General features: G+C 40.6%; 1 protein-coding gene across 1 annotated transcript in view; it reads left to right on the top strand.

Moving 5' to 3' along the window:
* The window catches only part of DENND6A (DENN domain containing 6A), an 89,757-nt gene that overhangs the window by 50,868 nt on the left and 12,295 nt on the right, over window positions 1–26,594 (top strand). The window contains exons 8-12 of the mRNA XM_062201128.1: window positions 346–408; window positions 1,176–1,231; window positions 13,799–13,921; window positions 14,438–14,533; window positions 16,406–16,500. Of these exons, the coding sequence (XP_062057112.1) occupies window positions 346–408; window positions 1,176–1,231; window positions 13,799–13,921; window positions 14,438–14,533; window positions 16,406–16,500 (433 nt within the window). The remainder of the gene's footprint in view (window positions 1–345; window positions 409–1,175; window positions 1,232–13,798; window positions 13,922–14,437; window positions 14,534–16,405; window positions 16,501–26,594) is intronic.

Here is a 26,594-nt window from a genome sequence, read left to right as displayed (position 1 = left end):
GGCAAGCCTGAGAGGGTGTGTTTGGGTGTGTATATATCAATGAAGCAAAGATTAGAACAATAAACAGGAAGCAGTATGGGGTTCATGTCCTTTTTCTTTTTCTCAGTACATTTTCTTCTCAGAGGTTGGTGATTTCTGTATGTTTATGGGAATGGAAACCTTGGTTCACTAACTTACTGCTGTGACTGAAAATAAACATGAACTTAGTTTTTTAATCTGAAATAAATATTTTGTTATTCATTTTTTTAAGGCATTATTGAGTTCACCGATTTAGCAGCAGAATATAGAACTTCTGATCCCTCATTCTTTTATATCTAAAGATAATGTCCTTCTCTTTCTTTTAAGGTACGAATTCCCACATGTCATGACAAGCCTGGGACAACTCAAATAGTGCAGTTAACTCAACAGGTAGTGTGATTTTTGGTAGAATGATCAGCACAGTCTGCCTAACAGAATTTTTAAACTAACAGATCAAGTTTCATGGGTTTATTATATATTTCTAAATATATAAGAAGTGTCCCACTAAATAATTTTTTGTGGGTTGATAATAAATTTTCTGATGGTTTTTAGAGTTTTTTTCCTTGTTACTTCTGCAATAGTCCTTGGATAACTAGGACTATTGTTAGTCCTAAGGACAAAGGAAAGTAATTTTTTTCTTAATGAAGTTTAATTCCAGCAAAACCTCTTACCATGGAAGAGTGGCTGGCAATTTTCTGATTACAGGAGATTTAGTCAAAAGGATTATGTGGTTACAGTTGCCTTCATTTTCATGAAAGTAACATCTGTTCATGGGTGTGGTTGAATTTTTCATTAGAAATGTTTTATCTGGTGTCTTGGCACTCCCTTTGTTCTTTGAATTGAGTAAATATGGAAAGCAGTAGGAAAACTAATTTTTCCATTTATTTTTATATCAGCTAGTATTAATAGTGTTATTTCATACAGTTGTGAATTAATCTTGCATTAATTATTTATCCTTAATATCTGTTATTCTCTTATCTTCTGCTTTATTGGAGGAAATTGGTAATACCAATTTTCTCTGGCTGCTGCTGAAGGAAGATAATCTTTACAAAGCAGACAAACCAGTGTGGCTTATTGATCATGAGGTAGACATTTTAAAAATCAATTTCTGCCAATTTTGGTGATATCTTTTCTTCTATTTCTTTTCTTTCTCTTAGGCAGACACACACATATCTGTTATTCTACCTACAGTTCATGAGGTGGATCTTTTCAGGTAAAGGAAAAATTTTAACTACCTTTTCTCTCTTATTTGTGATACTTTATTTAGAAAATGAATGTTCTTAGGTAGGATGTAGAAAAAAATGGAAAGAAAAAGTCATCGTGTTTTACATGCTTTAAATCAGTAGTTCATTCCCAGCTGCACATTATGAGTTTTGACAGGGAAATTTGGATATGGATTGGGTATTACATGGTTAAAACAAATTATTTTTGTTTGACATTAGAATGTTATTTTAATAATATTTTAAAATTTTCTTTATGAGAGATGCATTTTGAAGTAAGGTGAAATGTCATGAATACTGTATTTTATTTGAAAATACTGCAGTGCAAAATAATACTGCAGTGAGGGGTTGGCATTTGGTGCAGCAGTTAAGATAAAGTTGGGATGTCTACATCCCATGTCATAATGCCTAGGTTCAAGACTCAGCCCTGTTTCCAATTCCAGCTTCCTGTTGATGCACACCTGGGAGGCAGCAAGTAATGGCTCAAGTTGTTGGGTTCCTGTTACCCATGTGGGAGTTCTGACACCTGACTTCAACCTGGGCCAGCGCTGGCTGTTGGAGACATTTGTTCAGTGAACCAGTAGATGGGAGCTCTCTGTCTCTTTTTCTTCCTTTCCAAAGAAAAAAAAAATTTAAAGAAAAAAATTTCATTAAGAAAAAACTAGGTGAAGCAAAAATGACAAATACTACTTGTTAAATGTAGGTGATATGTAAATGGGATTTCTTACACTGTTATCTTTATTTTTCCATATGTTTGAAAACTTTCAAAATGCAAATTTTAAAAAAAGAGTTATTATTTATTTTGAAAAAGTTACAGAGAGAGAAGAGAGATCTTCCATTTACTGGGTCACTCCCCAGATGGCCACAATGGCCAGAGCTAGGCCAGGCAGAAGTCAGGGACCACGAGCTTCATTGGGGTCACCCAAGTGGGTACCAGGGGCCCAAGCACATGGACCATCTACTGCTGCTTTTCCCAGGCCATTAGCAGAGAGCTGGATTGCAAGTGGAGCAGCTGAGACAGGAACCAGTGCCCATGTGGGATGCTGGCATTACTTTACTAGTGCTGGCCCTTCAAAATTAAAAAAGAAAAAAAATTAAAAAATTAAAAATTAAAAAAGAAAAAAAAGAGATATTCTAGCATTTAAAAAAGAAAAAGAAGGGCAGCTAAATAAGAATATTTGGAATGGGGCCCAAGTTCTAGTTCTGCAGATGGTTCTGATGGGTAACCCAACCTGAGAAACCATTGTTATGAATGTGCAATTACTGAATACTAAAAGAATTATGAAACACATGGAATGAGGGGCTTTTTTGAGAGGAGAGCCTTTTTTTTTTTTGGTGACTTCTAAACTATATGAAATACCACTTCAGAAATAAATTAGTTTATATGCTAAAATTATTTTTATATGCTTACTCTTAGCACAGCCCAATAATCCTACTTTTAGGTATTTACTCAATAAAAATGAAAACATTTATCTACACAGAAATATGTATGCAAATGTTTATACATTAATATCAGCTTTATTAATAACAGGCTAAAATGGTACATATCCCAGATATCTATTAAATAGTAAATGGATAAGCAAAATGTAACATGAAAACAAACATACACGAAATACTACTCAAGCAGGAAAAAAGACAAACCATGATACAGACAGCTAAATGATAACTCTCAAAAGAACTATGCTAAGTGAAAAGAGCCAAAATTTTAAAAGTTACTTACTGTGAATGATTCTGTTTATATGATGTTTTCAAACAGGCAAAACTGTAGGGACAGAAATCAGAACAAAAGGTTGCCTGGGTGAGGGGAGGGAAATCAATCACACAGGGAAGGAGGAACTTATTTGAGGTGATGGAACTATTCTATAGCTTTGGTAAAGATGAATTTTACTGTGTGTAAATTATAAATGTGACTATTTTTACTTTTTTAAAAGATTTATTTATGTATTTGAAAGGCAGAGTTACACAGAGAGAGGGAGAGAGAGAGAGAGAGGGAGAGAGAGAGAGAGAGATCTTCCATCCACTGTTTCATTCTCCAAATAGCATCAATGATTTGGGCTGTGTCAGGCCAGAACTAGAAGCCAGGGACTTCTTCCAGGTTTCCTATCTGGGGGCAGGGGTCCACGAACTTGTGCCATATTCTTCTGCTTTCCCAGGAGCATTAGCAGAGAGCTTTATCAGAAGTGGGGCAGCCAGAGCTTAAATCAGCACCAATATGGTATGCCTGCATTCAGGCGGAGGCTTAACCCATTATACCACATCAGTGGCTCTAAATGTGACTTTAAAGTAAATTAATTCTCATTAAAATTTTTTGGTGTTAGGATAGTCATATAATGAAAAGAATGTCCCCAAAATAAATATTACAGGAAAATATAATAATAGGGATATATACTTTTGATAGCTTTGATACTTGATTCATTAAGGAATAATTTGAAGAAATGGCATAAGTTAATTAGAATTCCATTAGCAGACTTTTTTTGAACTTCTGAGTTTGCATCTTATGCTTTTTTTGATATTATCTTTTTGTGTGTATGGTAATTAAGTACCCCAAGAGTAACATCTTTGAGTAGTAGTTTCCTGTCTTGAATATGAATTACATGTTACTGTTTCAAGAGTTGGACAAGATAATTTGTTCTTTTTAAATTCTTGTTTCTCAAAGGATGAGAAAACTGAGCCTTGAGAATTAATCTCCCACAGCAATAGTGTTTTGTCAGACATTTAATATCTGGTGATTGGATTCATGCTTTATCCATGACAATATTTCTTATATGTGTGTGTATCATTTACATTTTATGGTTTTATTTAGTGTGGATGAGAGTTTAAATGTTTATTAATTATGCTGGAGTTGATATTTTTCTTTTTTTTAAAGATTTGTTTATTTGTTTGAAGGCAGAGTTACAAGGAGGCAGAGGCAGAGAGAGAATCTTCTATCCGCTGGTTCACCCCCCAAATGGCCGCCACGGCTGGCGCACTGCGCCGATCCAAAGCCAGGAGCCAGGTGCCTCCTCCTGGTCTCCCATGGGGTACAGGACCCAAGCACTTGGGCCATCCTCCACTGCCTTCCCGGGCCACAGCAGAGAGCTGGCCTGGAAGAGGAGCAACCGGGACAGAATCCAGCGCCCTGACTGGGACTAGAACCCCGAGTACTGGCGCCACAGGCGGAGGAATAGCCTAGTGAGCCGCGGCGCCAGCCCAACTCTCTCTTGATATTAGAAATAATTTTCTTATTCAGTTTTAAGTTAGGAGTGGAACTGAAGGGCATTTTTTGTATTCTTTTGTTTTAGAGTCAAGGACAATTTACCTGATGATACTTGCTGTTGGTTCCTAGTACAAGTGAGAAGCGCATCAGTTATGCCTTCCTTCTTCCTCCCATATATTGCTCCATGATGACAATTTTTCTTTTCTAACGATTGGCAGAGTAGACAATAGTTAGGGGTACTTTTGTGTTTTAAAGATTGAGAAAGTCTTTCACAGAAAATGTGTGTGATGCTCTTTGACATGTATTAATTTCTCTTAGGTTTCAAGATTATAATAGCATGTCTTGTCTTTCTCAAAAGACTGAAACCATTATCTCCTAGTAGTAAATTTCTAACCTTTTTTTTCAAGGGATAGCTTTTTGGGAAGTAGAAGCTTAGCTTAAAGGCGTGGTACTCCAGAATGATGATATAAAACTGGTATGAGGGGCAGGCATTTGCCTTAGCACTTAAATTACCAATTAGGCTGTTTACATTGCACGTTGGAGCACCTGGATTTGATTCCCTACACTAGCTCCTGATTTCAGCTTCGTGCTGATGCAGATCCTAAAATGGCAGCAGTGATGGATCAAGTAGTTGGGTTTTTGTCACCCACATGAGAAACATGGATTGAGTTCTGGCTCCCGGCTTTGGGTCCCTTTCCATTATGGGCATTTCAGAATTTCAGAGAGTTAACCAACAAATAGGAGTTCTCTCTTTTTCTCTCTGCTTCTGTGCCTCTTAAATAAATACATAAACGTTTTTGTAATATGTGGTTCTATGGCACCAGCCTTGTGGCATAACAGATTAAACCACTGCCTGCTACACCAGAATTCCATATGGACACTGGTTTGAGTCTGGCCGGTCTGCTTCTGCTCCAGCTCCCTGCTAATGTGCATGAGAAAAGAGCAGAAGATGTCCCAAGTGCTTGGGCCCCTGCACCCATGTGGGAGACCCAGATGAAGCTCCAGGCTCTTACTTTGGCCAGACTGTTGTGGCCATTTGAGGAGTGAGCCAGCGGATGGAAGATCTCTATCTCTCCCTTTCTCTGTAAGTCTGACTTTCATAAATAATTAAATAAAATTTTTTTAAAAAAAGTGGTACTAAAAAAAGGCCTGTGATTTCCCTATAATTCTATACTGTGGTTGAATTCTATTAGTGGTCATATCACTAATATTTGTTAGAATTGAAGACAGGCTTCATTTCTTTCTCTTTCTCTCTTTTTTAAAAGATTTATTTATTCATTTGAAAGGCAGAGTTTACAGAGAGAGAGAGAGAGAGAGGGAGAGAGAGAGAGAGAGATCCTCCACCTGCTGGTTCATTCCCCAAATGGCTCCCACAGCCAGAGCTGTGCCAGGTCAAAATTAGGAGCCTGGAGCCTCTTATGAGTCTTCCACGTGGGTGCAGGGGCCCAAGCCCTTGGGCCATCCTCTGCTGCGTTCCCAGGTGCATTAGCAGTAAGCTTTATTGGAAATGGAGCAGCTGGGACTCTAACCAGCTCCCATATGGGGTGCCATTGATGCAGGCAGCAGCTTTACCCACTAAACCATAATGCTGGCACTAGGTTTCATTTCTTGGATATTAAAAAATATTAATACCCCAATAAAAACTATTTTGTATAAAAGATAAGTGTAATACAAAGGTTTCAGAAAAAGCTTCATCTTCTAACAGTATATATACTTCTTATCTTCTGTTTGTGCCCTTAACTGATAATATTAGTGTACTTACTAGATAATAGTGTACTTGATAGTTATTTGCAACTTGATGCCTTAAGGGCATCCCACTATACGGTTTCCATATGGGCCTTTTCCCATTTTTCCTTTACGTGTTTTTAAATTTATCTGTTTATTCATTTTTTAAAAATTTTATATATATGGAATACTTTTTTCCCCAGAACCATTTGATATTACAGTAGTCTCCACTTACCTTTAAAGGATATATCCTAAGCCCTTAATGGTGGCCTAAAACTGCAGATAGCACAGAATTCCATATACAAGAGTATTCAAAACTTTGTGGGAAATAGGATTAAAAAGCAAGAATTTTGGTGTAAACAATTTTTGAAATTCATGCATACTTTTTCTTTTTTTAAAAAAGATTTATTTATTGTTATTTGAAAGTCAGTGTTACAGAGAGAGAGAGAGAAAGGGAGAGAGAGAAAGGTCTTCCATCCCAAGGTTCACTCCCCAGATGACAGCAACGGCTGGAGCTGCACCAATCTGAAGCCAGGAGCCAGGATCTTATTCTGGGTCTCCCATGTGAGTGCAGGGGCCCAAGGACTTGGGCCATCTTCTACTGCTATCCCAGGCCATAGCAGAGAGCTGGATCGGAAGTGGAGCTGCTGGGTCTCAAACTGGTGCTCACGTGGGATGCCGGTGCTTCAGGCCAGGGCGTTAACCCACTGTGCCACAATGCCGGCCCCCATGCATACTTTTTCTATAATATGAATGTTCCATGAACTTTTTGAAGACTGCATGGATTTCAAAATATTTTTTGCACCAAAATAACTTCTTTTAAAATTTTTTTTTTATTTATTTGAGACGTAAATTTACAAACAGAGGGAAAAACAGATAGACAGATCTTCAATCCGCTGATTTATTCCTCAGATGGCTGCAACAGCTGCAGCTGGGCTGATCCAAAGCCAGGAACCAGGAGCTTCTTCAGTATCTCCCACGCAGATGCAGGTGCCCCAAGACTTGGGCCGTCTTCTACTGCTTTCCCAGCAGAGAGCTTGATCAGAAGAGGGGCAGAGGCTTGGTCCACTATGCCAATGCTCCAGCCCCAAATTTGTCTTACAATTCCATTATTTTGTGAATTTTTTGAAGTTACCTTGCATTATAATAAAATTTATGTCAATATGGTCTTTCAATATTTTATTGTGCTGTACTCACCCTTCTTGTGATGATGTAAGGTGATACAGTGTCTGTGTGATGAGAAGAAGTGAAGTGAATGGCATAGACACTGTGACATAGCATTAGGCTAAAGCCTTGTGCCTTGTTTCAGAGCACAGTGGTGTGGATTTTACGGTATTACTCAGAATGGAATGCAGTTTAAAACTTATGAATTGTTTGTTTCTGGAGTTTTCTATTTAATATTTTTCAGTCGCAGTTGATCACAGTGAACAGAAAGTGAAACTGTAGTTAAAGGGGACCACTGTGAGCTGAAGATCTCAGGCTTTGTCTTCCCTACATTCATAGTCTCTTGCATGTGAATAAGGATACAATGTATCCATCAAAAGAGGCAAAATTAACATTGATATTTTTGGCCGGCGCCGTGGCTCAACAGGCTAATCCTCCGCCTTGCGGCGCCGGCACACCGGGTTTTAGTCCCGGTTGGGGCTCCGGATTCTGTCCCGGTTGCCCCTCTTCCAGGCCAGCTCTCTGCTGTGGCCAGGGAGTGCAGTGGAGGATGGCTCAAGTGCTTGGGCCCTGCACCCCATGGGAGACCAGGAGAAGCACCTGGCTCCTGCCATCGGATCAGCGCGGTGCGCCATTGGAGGGTGAACCAACGGCAAAGGAAGACCTTTCTCTCTCTCTCGCTCTCACTGTCCACTCTGCCTGTCAAAAAAAAAAAAAATTGATACTTTTGTATCATCTAATAAGACCACATTCAAATGTTACCAGTTGTCACTATAATATCTAGATTTAGAATCTTCTGTTGCACTTAGCTGATGCCTCTTCAGTCTCCTTAGGTTTAGAATCCTTCACTCTCACTTCTGTGACCATGAGGTTCTTGTGGATTACAGGATAGCTATTGCAAAAAAGCCTTCTCAGTTTAGGATTGTCTGGTATTCTACCTGTTTAGAGTCTGGCTTTATATCTTTGGCAGGGGAGTGGCAATCATTACTGATGGTGTTCACTTTTGATCCCTTGATTAATGTGGTATCCTGCAAACTTCTCCACATACTTATTGTTTTTTCCTTTTGTAATTGAATGTTTGGTAGGGACATACTTTAAAACTTTGTGTGTCAGTTATTGCTGTGTAGTAAATTCCCCCAGTACTTAAAAGAACAAATAGTAAATATTTTTCTTAATTTTGTTTACTTGTTTATTTTTATTTATTTGAAAGGCAGAGAGAGACAAAGAGACAGAGATCTTCCATCCACTGGTTCACTCCACAAATGCTGCAACATCTGGGGCTGGGCCAGGCTGAAGCCAGGAACCTTGAATGCAGCCTTAGTCTCTCATGAGGGTGGCAGGGACCCAAGTACTTGAGCCATCACCTGGTGCCTGCTAAGACATGCATTAACAGGAAGCTGGAATCAGAAGTGGAGCCAGGACTCAAATCCAAGCACTCTGACATGGGATGCAGGCATCCCAGTAATATCTTAATTGCTCCTCCAAATGCCCACCCCTACATTATTATTTCACACAGTTTCTGAGGGTTAAGAATATAGGAGCTGCTTTGATGTATGGTTCTAGCTCAGATCTCTTAAGTAGTTGCTATTCAACATGTTATCTATGGTTTCAGTCCATTGGATACTGTTTACCCAAAAGGCTTACTCCATAGCTTTTACTGGAGGTTCTTGTTCCTTATGGCTGTTGGCAGGAGGCCTCAGTCCTGGTTGTGTGGACTTTCTCATGGGGCTATCTGAATGCTCTTACGACATGGCAGCTAACTTTTCCCAGAACAGGCAATGTGAGAAGATTGAAGCCACAATGTCCTTTGAGTTCAAGTCTTCAGAGTTGTACATGTCACTTCTGTCTTAGTCTGTTTATCATAAGCAGGCCATTAATCCAGCTCATACTCAAGAAGGGAGGAATTAGGCTTCATGTTTTGAAATAAATGTCGAAGAATTTTTGGATGTATTTCAGACCACCACTCTATGTTTGTATACCTGTGTGTGCTATTATTTTGTTTCCTCTTATATTCAATTGGTCATACTTTGTTCATCTATTTTGATTTTCACCATCTCTAGTTTGGCTATTGATAACTATTGAAGCTGGTCTGTGTTCTTTTGACATACCTCTTTTATTCTTTGAACTTTTCCTAGATTTCTGGTGCAGGATTTTCTAGGTTTTTTTTTTTTTTTTTGGTAGTTAAGTAAAATTGAGATATTTACAGAATATATAATACTCTTTAAAGTATAATTCATTAACTTTTAATATATACACAAAATTGTGCACCCACCACTACTACCTAATTCCAGAACATTTTCATCACTTTGAAAAGTAAATTCCATTTCCCTCTTCCTCCAGCACTTGACAGAGTAACCTACTGTGGATTTGCATATTCTGGGCATGTCCTGTAAATAGAATTGTGCTACTTATTTGCATCCTTTTGTGTTTGCCTTCTTTCATCTAGTATAACTTTTTCAAGGTTTAGTATTTCATTTTTTAAAAAAAGTTATTTATTTGCTCATTTACTTGAAAGGCAGAGTGATGAGAGGGGCAGGGATTGATGGGGCAGGAGAAGAGATCTTGTACTCCTGGATGGGCTGGTCTAGGCTGAAGCTGGGAGCCCAGAAGTCTGTCTTGGTCTCCTGTATGGGTGCCAGAGGCCCAAGTACCCAGGCCATCTTCTGCTACCTTCTCAGGCACATTAGCAGGGAACTGGATTGGAAGAAGAGCAGCTGAGATTCAAACCAGCACTCAGATGTGGTATGTGGGTGTCATCCCACTGCACCACAACACCAGCCCCAGTACTTCAGTTTTAATGGCTGAATAATATTCCATTGTATGGATACACCACATTTTATTTTTCTATTCATCATTTGCTAGATTCTTGGATGATTACCACTTTTTGGTTTATATGAATAATGCTGCTATTATCATTTGTGTGTAAGACTTTTTGTGGATTTATGTTTTTAGTTCCCTTGGGTTCCTAGATTATCTTGTATTTTCCCCAGTTTTGGAATCCAAAGAGTCTTGATTCTTCTGAGCAGAGAATAGAATTTAGAAGACAAGATATGGGCACTTGATTTATTCATTGATGTTGGTGTTTCCTTGCTTTTAGACTCTCTAAATAGACAGAGCTAGGTGTGTGTGTGAGTGTGTGTGTGTGTGGTATGAGAGTAAATGCATCTCTGCTATTGCGGTCATTTGGGGAGTGCACCAGCGGAAGGAAGACCTTTCTCTGTCTCCTCTCCCTCTCACTGTCTATAACTCTACCTCTCAAGTAAATAAATAAAATATTTTTTTCTTAAAGAGAGTAAATGCACCTACAGATAGATGCTCACATGCACATTTTTTATATATACTTATTTCTATATTCATATATATTGAAAACCATAAAGTCACACCAATACCCTCAGTTTGAATGAAAAATGACAGTATTCCTTCTAGTCTTCTCCCTTCTCATATTTACATTTTCCTCTGAGAAACTTCCTCCTGTTATTCTTAATTTATTTACTTACTTGATCATTCCCCTTGTTAGTAACCTCTCTCTCATCTCTGCTGCATCCTGTCACCTGTGTGTATACCTTTCCTACCTCTCTTGGGCTCTGATGCTCTCACCTAGCTCCCCTTCTGCACAGACATCTTCTCTACCTTGCTCACTCTGATTGCTCACTTCTTAGGTTGGAGTGACCTCCACAGGGATACCTTCCTACTCCATTCACATTCCTGGGCCCCACGAGAGCACTCTTCACGTGGATACCATTGTCCCCTACTTGGCCTCTAACTCCCAACACAGATCAACCAGCACGTGAATGTCCTTCCTACCCAGCTTGTGTGCCTACACAGGCCACTTCAGGTCACTTCTCCTTGGGGACACCCTCATCTCATGCCAGTTGGTCCTATACCATGGACAACTTCGTCAACCCATTGTGGCTCTGCATATACCTTCCTTTCTACATAAGCACTCCAACAGCTTCACAGCAGGCCTTCCTCTTCATGTAGACTAGCCACTGTACCTTGCATAAACTCTGACACCCACTTCTGGGCCAGTGTGACTCCATTCCTGTTGTGGCAGAGATGCGTACTGTGCTGTACTTTAGGAGTCAGTTGTCAAAGGGAAGAGAAATAACTCTTTTGAGTATCCTTCAGGGTTTGTTTTTTTTTTTTTTTTTTTTTTTTTTCACTACCTTCACATTTGTCCTTTTTTTCTTTATTTTAAACATTTTATTTATTTATTTGAGAGGTAGAGTTCCATACAGAGAGAGGGAGAGGTAGAGAGAGGGGTTTTCCATCCACTGGTTCACTCCCCAAATGGTTGCAGTAGTCGGAGCTGGGCGGCTCAGGAGCCAGAAGCTTCTTCCAGATCTCCCACATGGATGCAGGGGCTCAAGCACCTGGGGCATCTTTTACTGCTTTCCCAGGCTGTAGCAGAGAGATGGATCACAAGAGGAGCAGCTAGGACACGAACTGGCGCCCAAATAGGATGCCGGCACTGCAGGCAGAAGCTTAGCCTACTCTGCCACAGCGCTGGGCCCTTATATTTGTCTTCTTGCATTTCAAAATTAACTCTCTGGGCTGGTATTGTGGCACAGCCAGTTAAGCCACCCCTTGTGACTCCAGCATCCCATATCAGAGCGCAGATTTGAGTCCTGACAGCTCCCCTGGGGGAGTGAGCCAGCGGATAGGAGATCTCTTCCTCTCTGTCACTTTCCTTTTCAAATAAATAAATAAAATAAAAATCTTAAAAAAAAAATTTTAACTCTCCTAATTTTCATCTCATACATTTGTTGTGTACTTTTGTACATAAATGTTATTTTGATTTTTCTTTCATGCATTTTCAACTATGTGGATTGGTTATGTTTTCATAAGTAGATGAGTTTTTCTTCTCTAATCTACCAGGAAAAATTGTTACTATGCCAGGAAGAAATCACTAAATAAGTAAAAATTTCTAGTGGCTTAGTAAAACATTCTAGCAGAGTTGTGTCCTGAGAGGCCTCCACCCTGTTCCAGGCCTGCTATAATAAATGCAGCATTTCTGTAGGGGAAGTGCTGCCCCCGAAGTAATTTTGTTAATAAGCATAAGAACTCCCCTTTATGTTTTTTTTTTTCTAATCATTTTTTAATATCAAAAGCATCAACTTTTTAAATTAAGTCCATGCAATAAGTGCCTCATGGAAAGTTAATTATTTTTGAGGAGCTGGTAGGTACCAAAACTAAAAAAAAAAAATAAGGAAATGGAAATACTGTTTGCCTGACTTAATCAGTCATACTGTACACATGTGTTGAAAATATTACACTGGGCCCCTTAAAAATGTACACATTTATATGTTAATCAAAAAATTTTTAACTTAAAAATTGTTTTTTCTTGTTTCTTTCAAACTATTTAGACTAGAAATCCAAATTTAACAAAGAAATATTGATAAAATAGATATCCTATATGGTATATAAATTTGACAATTATATGCATTTATTTATAAGGTATTTTGTGGCTGGTTGTGTTAATATTTAATATTTACAAAATATTTAATATTTTAATTAATATTAATAATATTAATTTAATAGTTAATATTATTAATATTTAGTATTTTACAAAAATTGGAATTAATCATTTCATTGGAATTGATGTATTTTTAATGTGTATTGGAGGAGCTTAGGTCTCTAGGTATTACCATGTTCTAAATGAATTTCTCTATCAGATTAAGATACAGATAATGGGGAGAATTTATGTTAAGGTGAGGTTTTTAAAGAATGATCACAGAGGCTGATGTTGTTGTTTAGCAGTTTAAGCTACCACCCGTGACACTGGCATCCCATATGAGTACCAGTTCAAGTCCTGGCTGTACCACTTCTAATCCAGCTCCCTGGGAATGCTCCTGGGAAGGCAGCAGAACATGACCCAAGTGTTTAGGCCCCTACTACACACAAGGGAGACCCAGATGAAGCTCCTGGCTCCAGCCTGGCCCAGCTCTGGTTGTTGTAGCTATTTATAGAGTGAACCAGTGGATGGAAAATCAATCTTTCTTTCTCTAAGCTGCCTCTCAAACAAATAATAAATATTTTTTATAATTTTTAAAATCTTTTAAAAATTTATTTATTTGACAGGCAGAGTTAGACAGTGAGAGAGAGAGACAGAGAGAAAGGTCTTCCTTCTGTTGGTTCACTCCCCAAATGGCTGCTATGGCCGGCACTGCGCCAATCCAAAGCCAGGAGCCAGGTTCCTCTTCCTGGTTTCCCATGTGGGTACAGGGGCCCAAGCACTCAGGTCATCCTCCACTGCCCTCCCAGGCTACAGCAGAGAGATGGACTGGAAGAGGAGCAACTGGGACTAGAACCCAGTGCTCATATGGGATGCCAGCACAGCAGGCGGAGGATTAACCAAGTGAGCCACGGTGCTGGCCCCAGTAAATATTTTTTAAAAAATAAATGATTAGATAAGAAATTAGAAAACAAGATTGGATAATTAATGAAATATTTCTATGGTGTCAACACTTTTTAGGTGTTTCTGCCCAGTTTTCCTTCATAGTCAGATGCTTTGGGAGCTGGTGCTGTTGGGGGAACCCCTTGTGGTCATGGCACCATCACCATCAGAGTCGTCAGAGACTGTACTGGCGCTTGTTAAGTGAGTATAGTGGGTTCCTGATGGTGGGATTTGGAGCACTTTCCAATCAGTTATGTTTCCCCACCGATTATTGAATTGATGCACACAACCACCCTGACAGAGGGCAGTGCTTATTATATCACCATCTTATGGATGAGAAACTTGATTCAGGCTCTGTGAGGGCTAAAAGCATGTTTTTGCTGTTCTGCACCACAAGCACATTCATTCACTTACATAAAGTTGGCCCTAGACCAACACTAGTTGCATAAATGGTCAGTGTTTAGTCAGAGGCATACATGACTAGTGAATGGTAGAGTGAGAATGTCAACCCATCTCTGTACCACACCTATTCTTTGAAATGGGTCATTCCACATTTCACATTTCCATTTGTCTTTCTGGTTCCCTAAAGTGAGCTTGCCTGCTATTGGGATAAAATCCTCCCCTTGGATAGATACTGTGTACATAAATGTCTCATAGTCGTGGAGTAGAGCCTTGAATCTCTTTGTCCTTTGTTTTCCTTGTTCTTCTGCTCTACAGCTGTATTTCTCCATTAAAGTACTGCAGTGATTTCCGGCCTTATTTCACTATTCATGATAGTGAATTCAAAGAATATACTACCCGAACTCAAGCTCCGTGAGTAAACAGTAACTTTTATTGACTAGGCATTAACTTTTATAACCAAAATGTGCAGAAGTATTTTTAGTAATAACATTTTAATTAAAACTTAAAACTTACAGGAATATTGATTTTATAAAGGAAGATTTGAAGAGCTACTGGTAATAATTTCAGATTTCAAGAGATAGTATCTTTCTTTGAGTGATTGTATTTATTAATGGAATATGTGTTATCATTAATAGCTATCCAACAGTACTTTTAATTCTACTGTTTTAATGAAGCATTTTCCCAGTCTAACAGGGGGAAAATAATCTCACCCTAGCCTACCTCATTCCTTCTCTATTGCTTACCTTCTTTTTGTAGCTAGGTTTCTAAAACAACCACAACAGAAAACTCCGTTTGCTGCCTCTGCTTCTTGATTTTCTGGTTGCTTCTCCGTGAACTGCATGTTGCTTTCTCCATGTGACTGAATATGTTCTTTCCAAAGTCAGTAGGGCTTTTCTCACCGCCTTACCCAGTGGGCATGTTATTGCCCTGCTTTCCCTACCTTCTCTTTCTTGTAACATTTACACTGCTGACCTTGACAATATTTTAACTCCTGATATTGTTCTTTTCAGGCTGTCTGGTGATGTGTCTCAACATCCTTTGTAGAATTCTTTTCTCTGCTAATCTCTTAAGTGTTGATATTCTACAGTATTGTGTTCTGGGTTCTGATTTCAGACTGATAGTTTCTTTCTGTACCATTTTATCTATATCCGTGACCTCTTAAGACCCTGTAGCAATGACTGAAATCTAACTTCCCTAGCTCAGATCTCTGCAAGGTCCACACCTTTGTGTCCAGAATTTGTGTGCGTGTTTGTATGTGTGTGTCTGTCTATATGTATGTGTCTGTGTTTTTAAAGCACACTGCCAACTAGATATCATATAATAACATTGGAAACAAAAATGTATTCTAACTGAATTCTTTTTGTCTGCCTCTTTTCTCCCCTGATCTCATGCCCCTTCCTTTTATAGTAATTTTAATTTTCAGAAACCTAAACTGTCATAAATTTGTCCTTACCAGGCTTCATATCAAATTTTAATGAAATTTTGCCAATTCAACATTGTAAAATATCTCTCATAACATCTGTTATCTTCTTGCCACACTTCTTTTCCAGTCTTATTGTCTCTAGCCCTTTTCATATCCACCATTGCTTTCTCCAAAACCCTCCCTGCCTTGTAGGGCATCTTCCAGATCTCCCCTACAGTGATCTTCATCATTCATATTAATGTGGTTCCTACTAGCTTTTCCAGTAACTTCCCTTTGCCATAAGATAACATCTGAATTTCTTTGCATGTAAACTTAGTACTTTGTGATCTATGCGGCATCTACTCTTATTTCTGACTATTCATCTTTTCCACCTTGTGCTCCAGGAATGTTGAACCACATGTAGTTCCACAAACAGACCGTGATCTCATTTCATTGCTTTGCACATGCTGTTCATTCTCTTGCCTCACCCTCACTCTCCCTCCCCCATCCACTTGGTGAAAAAAACTCCCCCATGTCTTCATGTAAATGTCATCTCCTTGGTGAGGCTGTCCTTTAATTCCCTGGTAGACACTGATCTCTTTTGTGATTATCATGCATCTTATAGCACTTTCATTGTCCTCTGATTTTTGTTGTCATAATTGGGTATGTATCTCCTTCTTTCTGTGTGCTATTGAAAGGACCATGTCCCTTCATCTTTATCTGCCTAGAGCTAAACGTGTTTCCCGGCATATGGTTGGTCTGTAATATGTTGTAAGTCACAGGAAAGATTATATGTTGTTTGCAAGAAGGAATTGTAAACAGTTCTTCACTGATGTCATGTTCATCTTTTCCTCACTTCTTTTTATTTTGTTTTTATATAGGCCATCAGTCATATTAGGAGTAACCAATCCTTTTTTTGCTAAAACACTCCAGCACTGGCCACACATTATTCGAATAGGAGACCTTAAACCTGCAGGTACAGTATAAATTGAGTGTTCTGATTTTAGTGTGTAATGTGGCAGAGTAGGTTTGTCTTTCCCCTTTGTTCTCATCCCTTGGTTACTTTTTAATGTTTTGATAACTTTCTTTGAAGCAACCTAAAATAACAGCATTAGGAGAAGATTTTAACTTTACATTAAAATATGCAGATTCATATATGTATACTCTATCATGTCCTCCTACCAAAAATGTACTTACAGTGTTACAAACATTGAATTATAACAAAACAAAATGAAACCTCCCCAAATATGAGTGTTTTGTGTATATATATGTAAAAGTTCAATAGTATAGGAATCTCCAGTACTATTTGACTAAAACCTTATAGAATACTAGAATTATTCTAGACTCGGCACAGAGTTCTCAGTATTGTGCTGAAATATACTTGGAATATGAAATATCTGATGTTATTTTTTAATTACTTCATGATGTTTTGCTGTTCAAGATTATTTCTTCTGGTATACATAGGTGTATTAAAACATTATCTAGGCCGGCGCTGCGGCTCACTAGGCTAATCCTCCGCCTTGCAGCACCGGCACACCGGGTTCTAGTCCCGGTCGGGGCACCGATCCTGTCCCGGTTGCCCCTCTTCCAGGCCAGCTCTCTGCTGTGGCCAGAGAGTGCAGTGGAGGATGGCCCAAGTCCTTGGGCCCTGCACCCCATGGGAGACCAGGAGAAGTACCTGGCTCCTGCCATCGGATCAGCGCGGTGCGCCGGCCGCAGCGCGCTACCGCGGCGGCCATTGGAGGGTGAACCAACGGCAAAAGGAAGACCTTTCTCTCTGTCTCTCTCTCTCACTGTCCACTCTGCCTGTCAAAAAAAAAAAAAAAAGAAAAAAAACATTATCTAGTAATATTTTATAAACTATCCCTTATGGTATACACATACATCTAAATGGTTGTATTAAAGTTAGAGGTAGCATTTTAAATCATCTTACAAAAACTGGACTCAGTCTTTCACTGAAATCATTAAAAGCCTTGTAAATAGAGGAAAGAGCAAGGGCCTTCAGCTTGGCCAACACAGATATGTGATGGTGGACAGAACAGTTTCTTCAAAGCTCGAATTCTTTGCTGGGAGGATTAAGCACAGTGCCTGGAGCATGGCACTCTGTAAATGTCATGACCTCCAGCCATTCCATTTGTATTCTGAGTTGTTAGTGGTAGTTCAGAAAGCACGGTTAGTAGAGTCTTAGATATGAGAAGCCAGGAGAAAAGTTCTTAAAGATTGTTATTTAGTCTTGACTTTTATTTTCATGATGTAGTCCAACTAATCTGGACTATTTGTAATATAATAGGCTACAGTTTATTTTCTCTTTCCGGAGGAAGATGGCATTCTGTTGGGGATTTGGGCACAGAACTTATGTAGAAAATCATTGGTTAGAGTGGCATGCATTGATAAACCTATTTAAGAAACCACCAGACTCTTCCATAGCGGCATACCATTTTACATTCTTGCTGAGTGTATGAGGTTTCCCACTTCTTCACATGTTTGCCAGCATTTGGTAGGGTTATTTGTATGATAGCCATTCTAGTGTGTTTGAAATGGCAGTTTTAATTGATTTTCCCTAATGAGTAGTGATGTTGAGTGTATTTTCATCTATGTATTGTCATTTATATATTTTCTTTGGTGAAATGTCTATTTAAATGTGATGCCCATTTTTAAGTTAATGCTGTTTGTCATCTTATTGCATTGTTAAGAGGTCTTTCTGTATGTGCACACGAATCTGTTTGCAGATACATATGACTTTTTATTTTCTTCAAAATCTTTTGAATTAGAAAAATTCTTATTTTTTGAGGATGTCTAGTTTATCACTTGTTTTCTTTCATGCAGTGGCCTTTTGAACTTTAAGAACTTGTTGCCTAACCCAGGATCACAACAATTTTCTTCTAAAGGTTTTATTGTGTTAGTGCTTATATTTAGGTCTGTGGACCACTTTGAGTTAATTTTTGTGTATGGTATGAAGTAAGGGTCTAAAGTCACCAATTATCCTCACACCATTTATTGAAAAGACTGTACTTTTCCATTGAATTGTGTTGGTACCTTTGTTGAAACTCAGCTGACAATTATTATAGAAGTCTTGTTTCTGTTCTGCTGCTTTGTCTGTCTTCTCACCAGGACTATGCTGTCATTATTATGACAGTTTTATAGTACATTTTGAAATCACAAAGTTCAAGTTCTCTTAACTTTATTTTTGGTTTTCAAAATCGTGTTGGCTATTCTGAGTAATTGTGCTTCTGTATAAGTTTTAGGATTAGTTTGTCAATTTCTATAAAAAAGCCAGTTGGTTTTTGGTAGGGATTATACTGAATATGCAGTCAATAAGGGGTAAGGGGACTGCTGTCTTAAAAATAGTGAGTCTTCCATCCCATGAGTACATAATATGTCTCCATTTATTTAGATCATCTTTAAGTTTTCTGTGATGTTTTATAGTTTTAATTGTACAAGCCTTATGTTTCTTTTGTTGAATTAATCCCTCTATATTTTATTATTCTTTTTTAAAGATTTCTTTTATTTATTTGAAAAAGTTACAGGCCAGCGCCGCCGTTCAATATGCTAATCCTCCGCCTGCGGCGCCGGCACACCAGGTTCTAGTCCCCGTCGGGGCACCGGATTCTGTCCCAGTTGCCCCTCTTCCAGGCCAGCTCTCTGCTGTGGCCCGGGAGTGCAGTGGAGGAAGGTCCAAGTCCTTGGGCCCTGCACCCCATGGGAGACCAGGAGAAGCACCTGGCTTCTGGCTTTGGATCAGTGTGATGTGCCGGCCATTGAAGGGTGAACCAACGGTAAAAGGAAGACCTTTCTCTCTGTCTCTCTCTCTCTCTCACTGTCTACTCTGCCTTTCAAAAAAAAAAAAAAAAAAGGAGTTACAGAGAGAGGAGAGGCAAAAAGAAATCTTCCATCCACTGGTTCACTCCCTAGATGGCTGCAATGGCTGGAGCTGTGCCAAACCAAAGCCAGGAATCAGGAGTTTCTTCCGGGTCTTCCTGGAAGAAGTGATTGCAGGGGCCCAAGGAGTTGGACCATCTTCCACTGCTTTCCCAGGCTATAGCAGAGAGCTGGATCAGAAGTGGAGCAGCCAGGACTTGAACTTGTGTCCATATGGGATGCCTGTGCCGTAGGCAGAGGCTTAACTCACTATATCACAGCAAAGGCCCCCTAAAATTTATTTATTTGAGAGGCAGAGTTACAGAGAGAGAGGGAGAAACAGAGACATCTTTCATATGCTGGTTTACTCTCCAAATGGCTGCAATGGCCAGGACTGGGACAGGCCAAAGCCAAGAATGAGAAGCTTCATCCAGGTCTCCCATGTGGGTGGCAGGGGCCCAAATACTTGGGCCATCTTCTGCTACTTTCTCAGGTACATTAGCAGGAAGCTGAATCAGAGTGGAGTAGCCATGACTTGAACCAGCACTCATATGGAATGCTGAGGCTGCAGGTGGCAGCTTAACCCACTGAGCCACAACAGCAGTCCTCACCATTTTTATTATTTTTAAGTGTATAATTCAGTTCATAATGTTGTAAACCATCATTAGTGTATTGATAGTACTTTTTAGTCATCTTAAATGGAAGCTTTTTACCCAATAAACAATATATTGCTCCCTTCGTGCAGCCCCTGGTAACTTCTAATTTCTGTCTCTATGAACTTAACTCTTCTACATACTTTTATGTTTTGTGGAATTATACATATTTGTGCTTTTATTGTATGGCTTATTTTACTTAACATCATGTTTCCAAAGTTTATCTATGATAAACATGAATCAAAGTTTCATTTCTTTTTAGAAATTGTGGAAATATATGTGATAGAAAATTTACTGGCTGGCGCCGTGGCTCACTTGGTTAATCCTCCGCCTACAGCACTGGCATCCCATATGGGCACCGGGTTCTAGTCCGGGTTGCTCCTCTTCCAGTCCAGCTCTCTGCTGTGGCCCAGGAGGGCAGTGGAGGATGACCCAAGTGTTTGGGCCCCTGCACCCGCTTGGGAGACCAGGAAGAAGCTCCTGGCTCCTGGCTTCGGATCGGTGCAGCCATTTGGGGAGTGAACCAACGGAAGGAAGACCTTTGTCTCTGTCTCTCTTTCTCACTGTCTAACTCTATCTTTCAAATAAAAAAAAGAAAAGAAAAAAAGAAAAAAAAATCTACCTTTTTAAAAATATTTATTTATTTGAAAGGCAGAGTTTACAGAAGGAGAGTGAGACACACGGAGAGATCTTCCATCTGCTCTTTCACTCCTCAAATGGTTACAACAGCCAGAGCTGGGCCAGTATGAAGCCATAAGCCAGGAGCTTCTTTCTTGTCTCCCATGTTGCTTCAGGGGCCCAAGCAATTGGGACATCTTCTGCTGCTTTCCCAGTCACATTAGCAGGGACCTGGATCAGAAGTGGTGCAGCAGGAACTCAAACTGGTGCCCGTATGGTATGCCATTGTTGTAGGCAGTGGCTTTAGCCACTGCACAACAATGCCATCTCCCATTTTTAAATGTACAATTCAGCGGCATTAAGCACACTGGCACTGATACGAATATACTTACCATCACTTGTCAATCCACAGAACTCTTTCATCTTGCAAAATTGAAACTTGAAGGACATGTGGCACTGCAGATTAAGGTTCTCTTGGGAACGCCTGCATTCCATATGGGATTTCCTGATTCCAATTCTGGCTACTCTACTTCCTATCTAGCTTCCTGCTAATGCACTTGGGAAGCAGCAGGTGATGACCCAAGTACTTGAGTCCTGCCACCCATGTAGAGACCCTGATGGAATTACTGGCTCCTGGGCTTGTCCTGGTCCAACCTTGGCTGTTGTGTACATTTGGAGAGTGAACCATTGGATGATTCATATTCCCTCCCTCCCTCCTCTCCTCCTCTCCTCCCTCCCACCCCCTTCTCTCTCTCTGTCTCTCTCTTTCTCCTGAAGGGAAGAGCTAGGAATTCCATCTGGGTCTCCCATGTGGGTTGCAGGGACCTAAGTACTTGGACCATCTTTTCTGCTGCTTTGCCAGGCACAATAACAGAGAGGAGATTGAAAGTGGAGCAGCCAGGACTGGAACCAGCACTCAAATGGAATGCCAGTGTTGCAGGCAGTGGCTTAACCCCCTGTGCCACATTGCTGGCTCCTCTGTTATTTTTTTTTTAATATTTTATTTATTTATTTGAGAGAGAGAATTACAGACAGAGGGAGAGACAGGGGCCTTCCATCTGATGGTCCACTGCCCAGCTGAAGCTGGGTCGTTCAGAAGCCAGGAGCTTCTTTGGGGTCTCCCATGTGGGTGCAGGCGCCTATCTTCTGTTGCTTTCCCAGGCCATTATCAGAGAGCTGGATCAGAAGAAGAGCAACTGGGACTCGAACCAGTGCTCATTTGGGATGCTGATGCTGTATGTGAAGGCTTAGCCCACTACACCATGGCACTGGCCCTTGTTATTTATATTTTGATAGTGTGCATGCTAATGGATCTTTGGTGATACTGCATTGTGAATTTTTTTTTTTATTTCCCTAGTGGTTATTGATGGTTAGTGTCTTTTCATGTCCTCAATGCCCACTTGTATATTTTGTTTGGAGAAATGTCTATTCAAGTTCTTTGCCCTTTGTTTTTTAAAGATTTATTTTATTTATTTGAAATTCAGAGTTACACAGAGAGAGAAGGAGAGGCAGAGAGAAAGAGAGAGAGAGAGAGAGAAAAGTAGGTCTTCCATTCGCTGGTTCACTCCCCAACTGGCCGCAACTGCCTGAGCTACGACAATCTGAAGCCAGGAACCAGGAGCTTCCTCTGGGACTTCCCATGCGGGTACAGGGGCCCAAGGACTTGAGCCATCTTCTGCCTTCCCAGGCCATAGCAGAGATCTGCATTGGAAGAGGGGCAGCCAGGACTTGAACTGGTGTGCTCTGGCATTCTTGATTTTTTTCCAGAGCTATCTGACATTCGTTTTATTTATTTGAATAAACAATATATTTTTATGACATTATCTTTGTATCTGTTACATGCTACAGTACAAAAATGATGGTGGCTGGGATATTAGAGTTGATTATGCATCTCACCTGATGAGGGCCACAAGAAGTTTGTGGATGAAGATTGCTACAAAGGTTGCATTCTTGTTGTTTCTCTTTTTAAAATACGTGCATGGATCACTATTCCTTCATCATTACAAAGAACTTACTGAATGTCCAGAAACATGAAACCTCCTGTTGATTTTTCTCCTTCCTGTTACTGAGCCTCTTTCCCAGTGAGTTCCAGGAAACAATGGGTTGTGACTGGCAACAGCGGTACATAGAAGAGTTGCAAGTCCTTTGTGACTTGAAGCAGAAGAAAGTAGAAAATAATATTTTTTTATTAATTTAACAGATAGAGGGAGACAGACAGAGAGAGACAGAGAGAAAGGTCTTCCTTCCATTGGTTCACCCCCCCAAATGGCCGCCATGGCCAGAGCTACGCCGATCCGAAGCCAGGAGCCAGGTACTTCTTCCTGGTCTCCGATGTGGGTACAGGTGCCCAAGCACTTGGGCCATCCTCCACTGCCTTCCTGGGCCATAGCAGAGAGCTGGACTGGAAGAGGAGCAACCGGGACTAGAACCTGGTGCCTATATGGGATTCAGGCGTCGCAGATGGAGGATTAACCAAGTGAGCCACAGCGCCGGCCCAAGAAAATAGTATTTTAATGATTAGACTTACTCAAACCCTTATGGTTTTGACATTGATATTATTTGGGATTTTGGGAGTCGGAGGCAAAAAATGACTTAAATTTAGTTATCTGTATCTTAAATATGTATGTATTAATTATGCATGTATTAAAGAAAAAAGTGTCTTGTGTTAACAAGCTGCCCTGAACTCTGCAAAGCAAAACCACAAGATGGGAATTAGAACATGAGACTAGGTAACTAAAACTGATGGAGTAAAAACTGAGCTAATCAGTCCACAAGATTTCAGAAAGCTGAGTTTTCCTGGGCTCTGTTTTTCTCCCAGCCTGCCCCACAAGCCTGCCTGTTTCCTTCCTTGACAGAGGGCTGGAGGCTGCCTCTTTCTTGCCATCCGCACTCTGCTGCAGGCGCTGCTTCTGCCCAGGAGCAGTGCTGTACTCTACAGTGCACACCTTTTATCCGCTGGTCTCTGTTCCCCTTTGAACTCCTTGCAGTACTGCAGCCCTGCGTAGCAGCCTGTTCACTTATGGCTGGGACCTGTGGTTGTGGCAGGGAGTGTGTTGAAATGCAGAGTGGGTGGTGGCATCCTACTCTTAACTTCCTGTTCCTCTGGGGCCTGTGCTTTCGGTCTTTCAGCCACCTTATATGTCAGACATCTTTATTGTTGCTTCTGATTCTGACAATTGAGCTAATCTTAGCATATGTGGCTGCCGCCATTCCTCACTTGGTTAATCCTCCGCCTGTGGTGCCAGCATCCCATATGGGCGGCGGGTTCTAGTCCCAGTTGCTCCTCTTCCAGTCCAGCTCTCTGCTGTGACCCGGGAAGGCAATGGAGGATGGCCCAAGTGCTTGGGCCCTGCACCCGCATGGGAGACCAGGAAGAAGCACCTGGCTCCTGCCTTCGGATCAGCGTAACTCTGTCCGTAGCGGCCATTTGGGGGGTGAACCAACGGAAGGAAGACCTTTCTCTCTGTCTCTCTCTCACTGTCTATAACTCTGTCAAATAAAAAAAAAAAAATTAAAGTTACTGCTCTGGAAGTCCCTATGTTAAGAGAAATAAGCCAAGCACAAAAAGATAAATACCACATTACCTCAGTTGTGCATGGAATCTAAAAATGTTCTCGTGGAAGTTGAGAGCCAAATGGTAGTTAACAGAGCCTGGGGAGACCCAGAGGAGGTGGGTTTAGGAAAAGGCCAGCCAGGGAGTAGTGAGTGACAGGTGTTGTAGCTTGACTATCAATAATGGTGATATATTTTATATTTAAAAAACACTAGAAGAAAGGATTCTGAGTGTTTTACCACAGAAATGATAAATGTTTGAGAAGATAAATATGCTTACCCTGATTCAAACATTGCACATATTTACGTTTATTGAAGTGTCACATGGCACCCCATAACTATATACAGTTTTTATGGTCAATCAAAAGAAGAGTTGACAGCTCTGGGGTTAGGTTGTGCAGTAAAGTATATAAGCATAAGGGTGCTCTCTGTCCCTGCTCTATACTTAGCAATGACAGAGTTAGCAACCTGTATGCCTGGGCAGTCGTCAGTTGGCATGGATGATGGCAGTCAGCAAGCTGGTATTGGTGCAATCTGTGTGACTATAAGTTTTGTTTGTGCCTTGGTTTTGTTCAAATGTGAAATAGGCATTGTAAACATGCTTTTATTTTGGAGGTGAAATGTGGTTATCTGTTCAGTGTTCCTGGCCCAGAGCCTGGCACAGAGCAAGCATTCAGTGGGTGGCGGCCGTGACTGGCTTCACCACTGTCTACAGCTCTTTGTGACATGCTCTTCATACTTTTGAATTTAACACTTTTCTTCAAAGGTCTTTTCCCCTTCTTTTCACAGATAATTTTATTTCTTTTCTAAAATTGCTTAAATGACACTTTTTTTTTTTTGAAGATTTATTTAGGCAGAGTTACAGAGCTGTCATTTCCTTGAGGAAATGTGAGCAGAATTAGAGAGGCAGAGAGAGGGGAGGGGAGGGGAGGGGAAGAGAAGAGAGGGGAGGGGATGGGAGTCTTCCTCTGCTGGTTCACTCCCCAAATGGCTGCAACAGCTGGAGCTGGGCTGATCTGAAGCCAGGAGCTTCTTCCAGATGTCTCATGCTAGTGCAGGGACCCAAGGACTTGGGCCATCTTCTACTGCTTTCCCAGGCCATAGCAGAGAGCTGGATGGGAAGTGGAGCAGCCAGGTCTGGAACCGCAGGTGGTGGCTTTACCTGCTACGTCACAGTGCTGGCCTCATGACATCTTCTTTAAGAATCCTCAATAAATTTCTCTCATGTCTTTGGCCAGAAAGTTTTTGTGTGTCCTTGTAGTTTCTTGTTTGTAATTCCACCCTGATGTGTATTCTACTGTGTTGCATTTCTCTTTATATGTCATATTTCATTATTAGCCTATGAACTCCTTTATATCAGAAATGAGCTGTTTCATTCCTGAATGGACAAGTACCTTGCATTTGCTAATACTTACAGAATCAATGAAAAAATAAATCTGTGTATCCATGATTTATCTTCTTCAACATGTGTCCATTTTTTTTTTAAATTTTTTTTTTTTGACAGGCAGAGTGGACAGTGAGAGAGAGAGAGAGACAGAGAGAAAGGTCTTCCTTTACTGTTGGTTCACCCCCCAATGGCTGCTGCAGCTGGCACACTGCGCTGATCCGAAGCCAGGAGCCAGGTGCTTCTCCTGGTCTCCCATGCGAGTGCAGGGCCCAAGCACTTGGGCCATCCTCCACTGCACTCCCGGGCCACAGCAGAGAGCTGGCCTGGAAGAGGGGCAACTGGGACAGAATCCGGTGCCCCGACTGGGACTAGAACCTGGAGTGCTGGTGCCACAGGCAGAGGATTAGCCTAGTGAGCCACGGCGCTGACCCATGTGTCCATTTAAAGTTCTTATCAGGATAGTTGAAAAACGTACAGATTACTACTTTGCAACTTTTTTGGAAGATGAATCTTACTTCAAAGTAAAAAGTTTATAAAAATATCTTTTACCATGGCAATATGCTCTTAATATTTAAAAAAATATATATTGTGAATGAAATTCTTTCCTGTTCCAGTAATCCCCTCATGTATACCATAAATAGCAGTTTAATCTATGTAACAATTTCAATAAAGATATTTTATAAATTTAGATGCTTGAATTAGACAATCTCTGTATTGTCTAATTCAATTCTTAGGTTCTTTTTTTTTTTTAAGATTTATTTATTTATTTGAAAGAGTTACACAGAGAGAGGAGAAGCTGAGAGAGGTCTTCCATCTAGTGGTTCACTCCCCAGTTGGCTGCAACGGCCGGAACTGTGCCGATCCGAAGCTAGGAGCCAGGAGCTTCTCCCTGGTCTCCCATGTGGGTGCAGGGGCCCAAGCACTTGGGCCATCTTCTGCTGCTTTTCCAGGCCATAGCAGAGAGCTGGACCGGAAGTGGAGCAACTGGGTCCTGAACCAGTG

This window comes from Lepus europaeus, chromosome 9 (genome assembly GCF_033115175.1).
Source record: "Lepus europaeus isolate LE1 chromosome 9, mLepTim1.pri, whole genome shotgun sequence".
NCBI classification, from domain to species: domain Eukaryota; kingdom Metazoa; phylum Chordata; class Mammalia; order Lagomorpha; family Leporidae; genus Lepus; species Lepus europaeus.
Note: the sequence above shows the minus strand (reverse complement) of the source record. Positions and strands in the feature narration are given on the sequence as shown.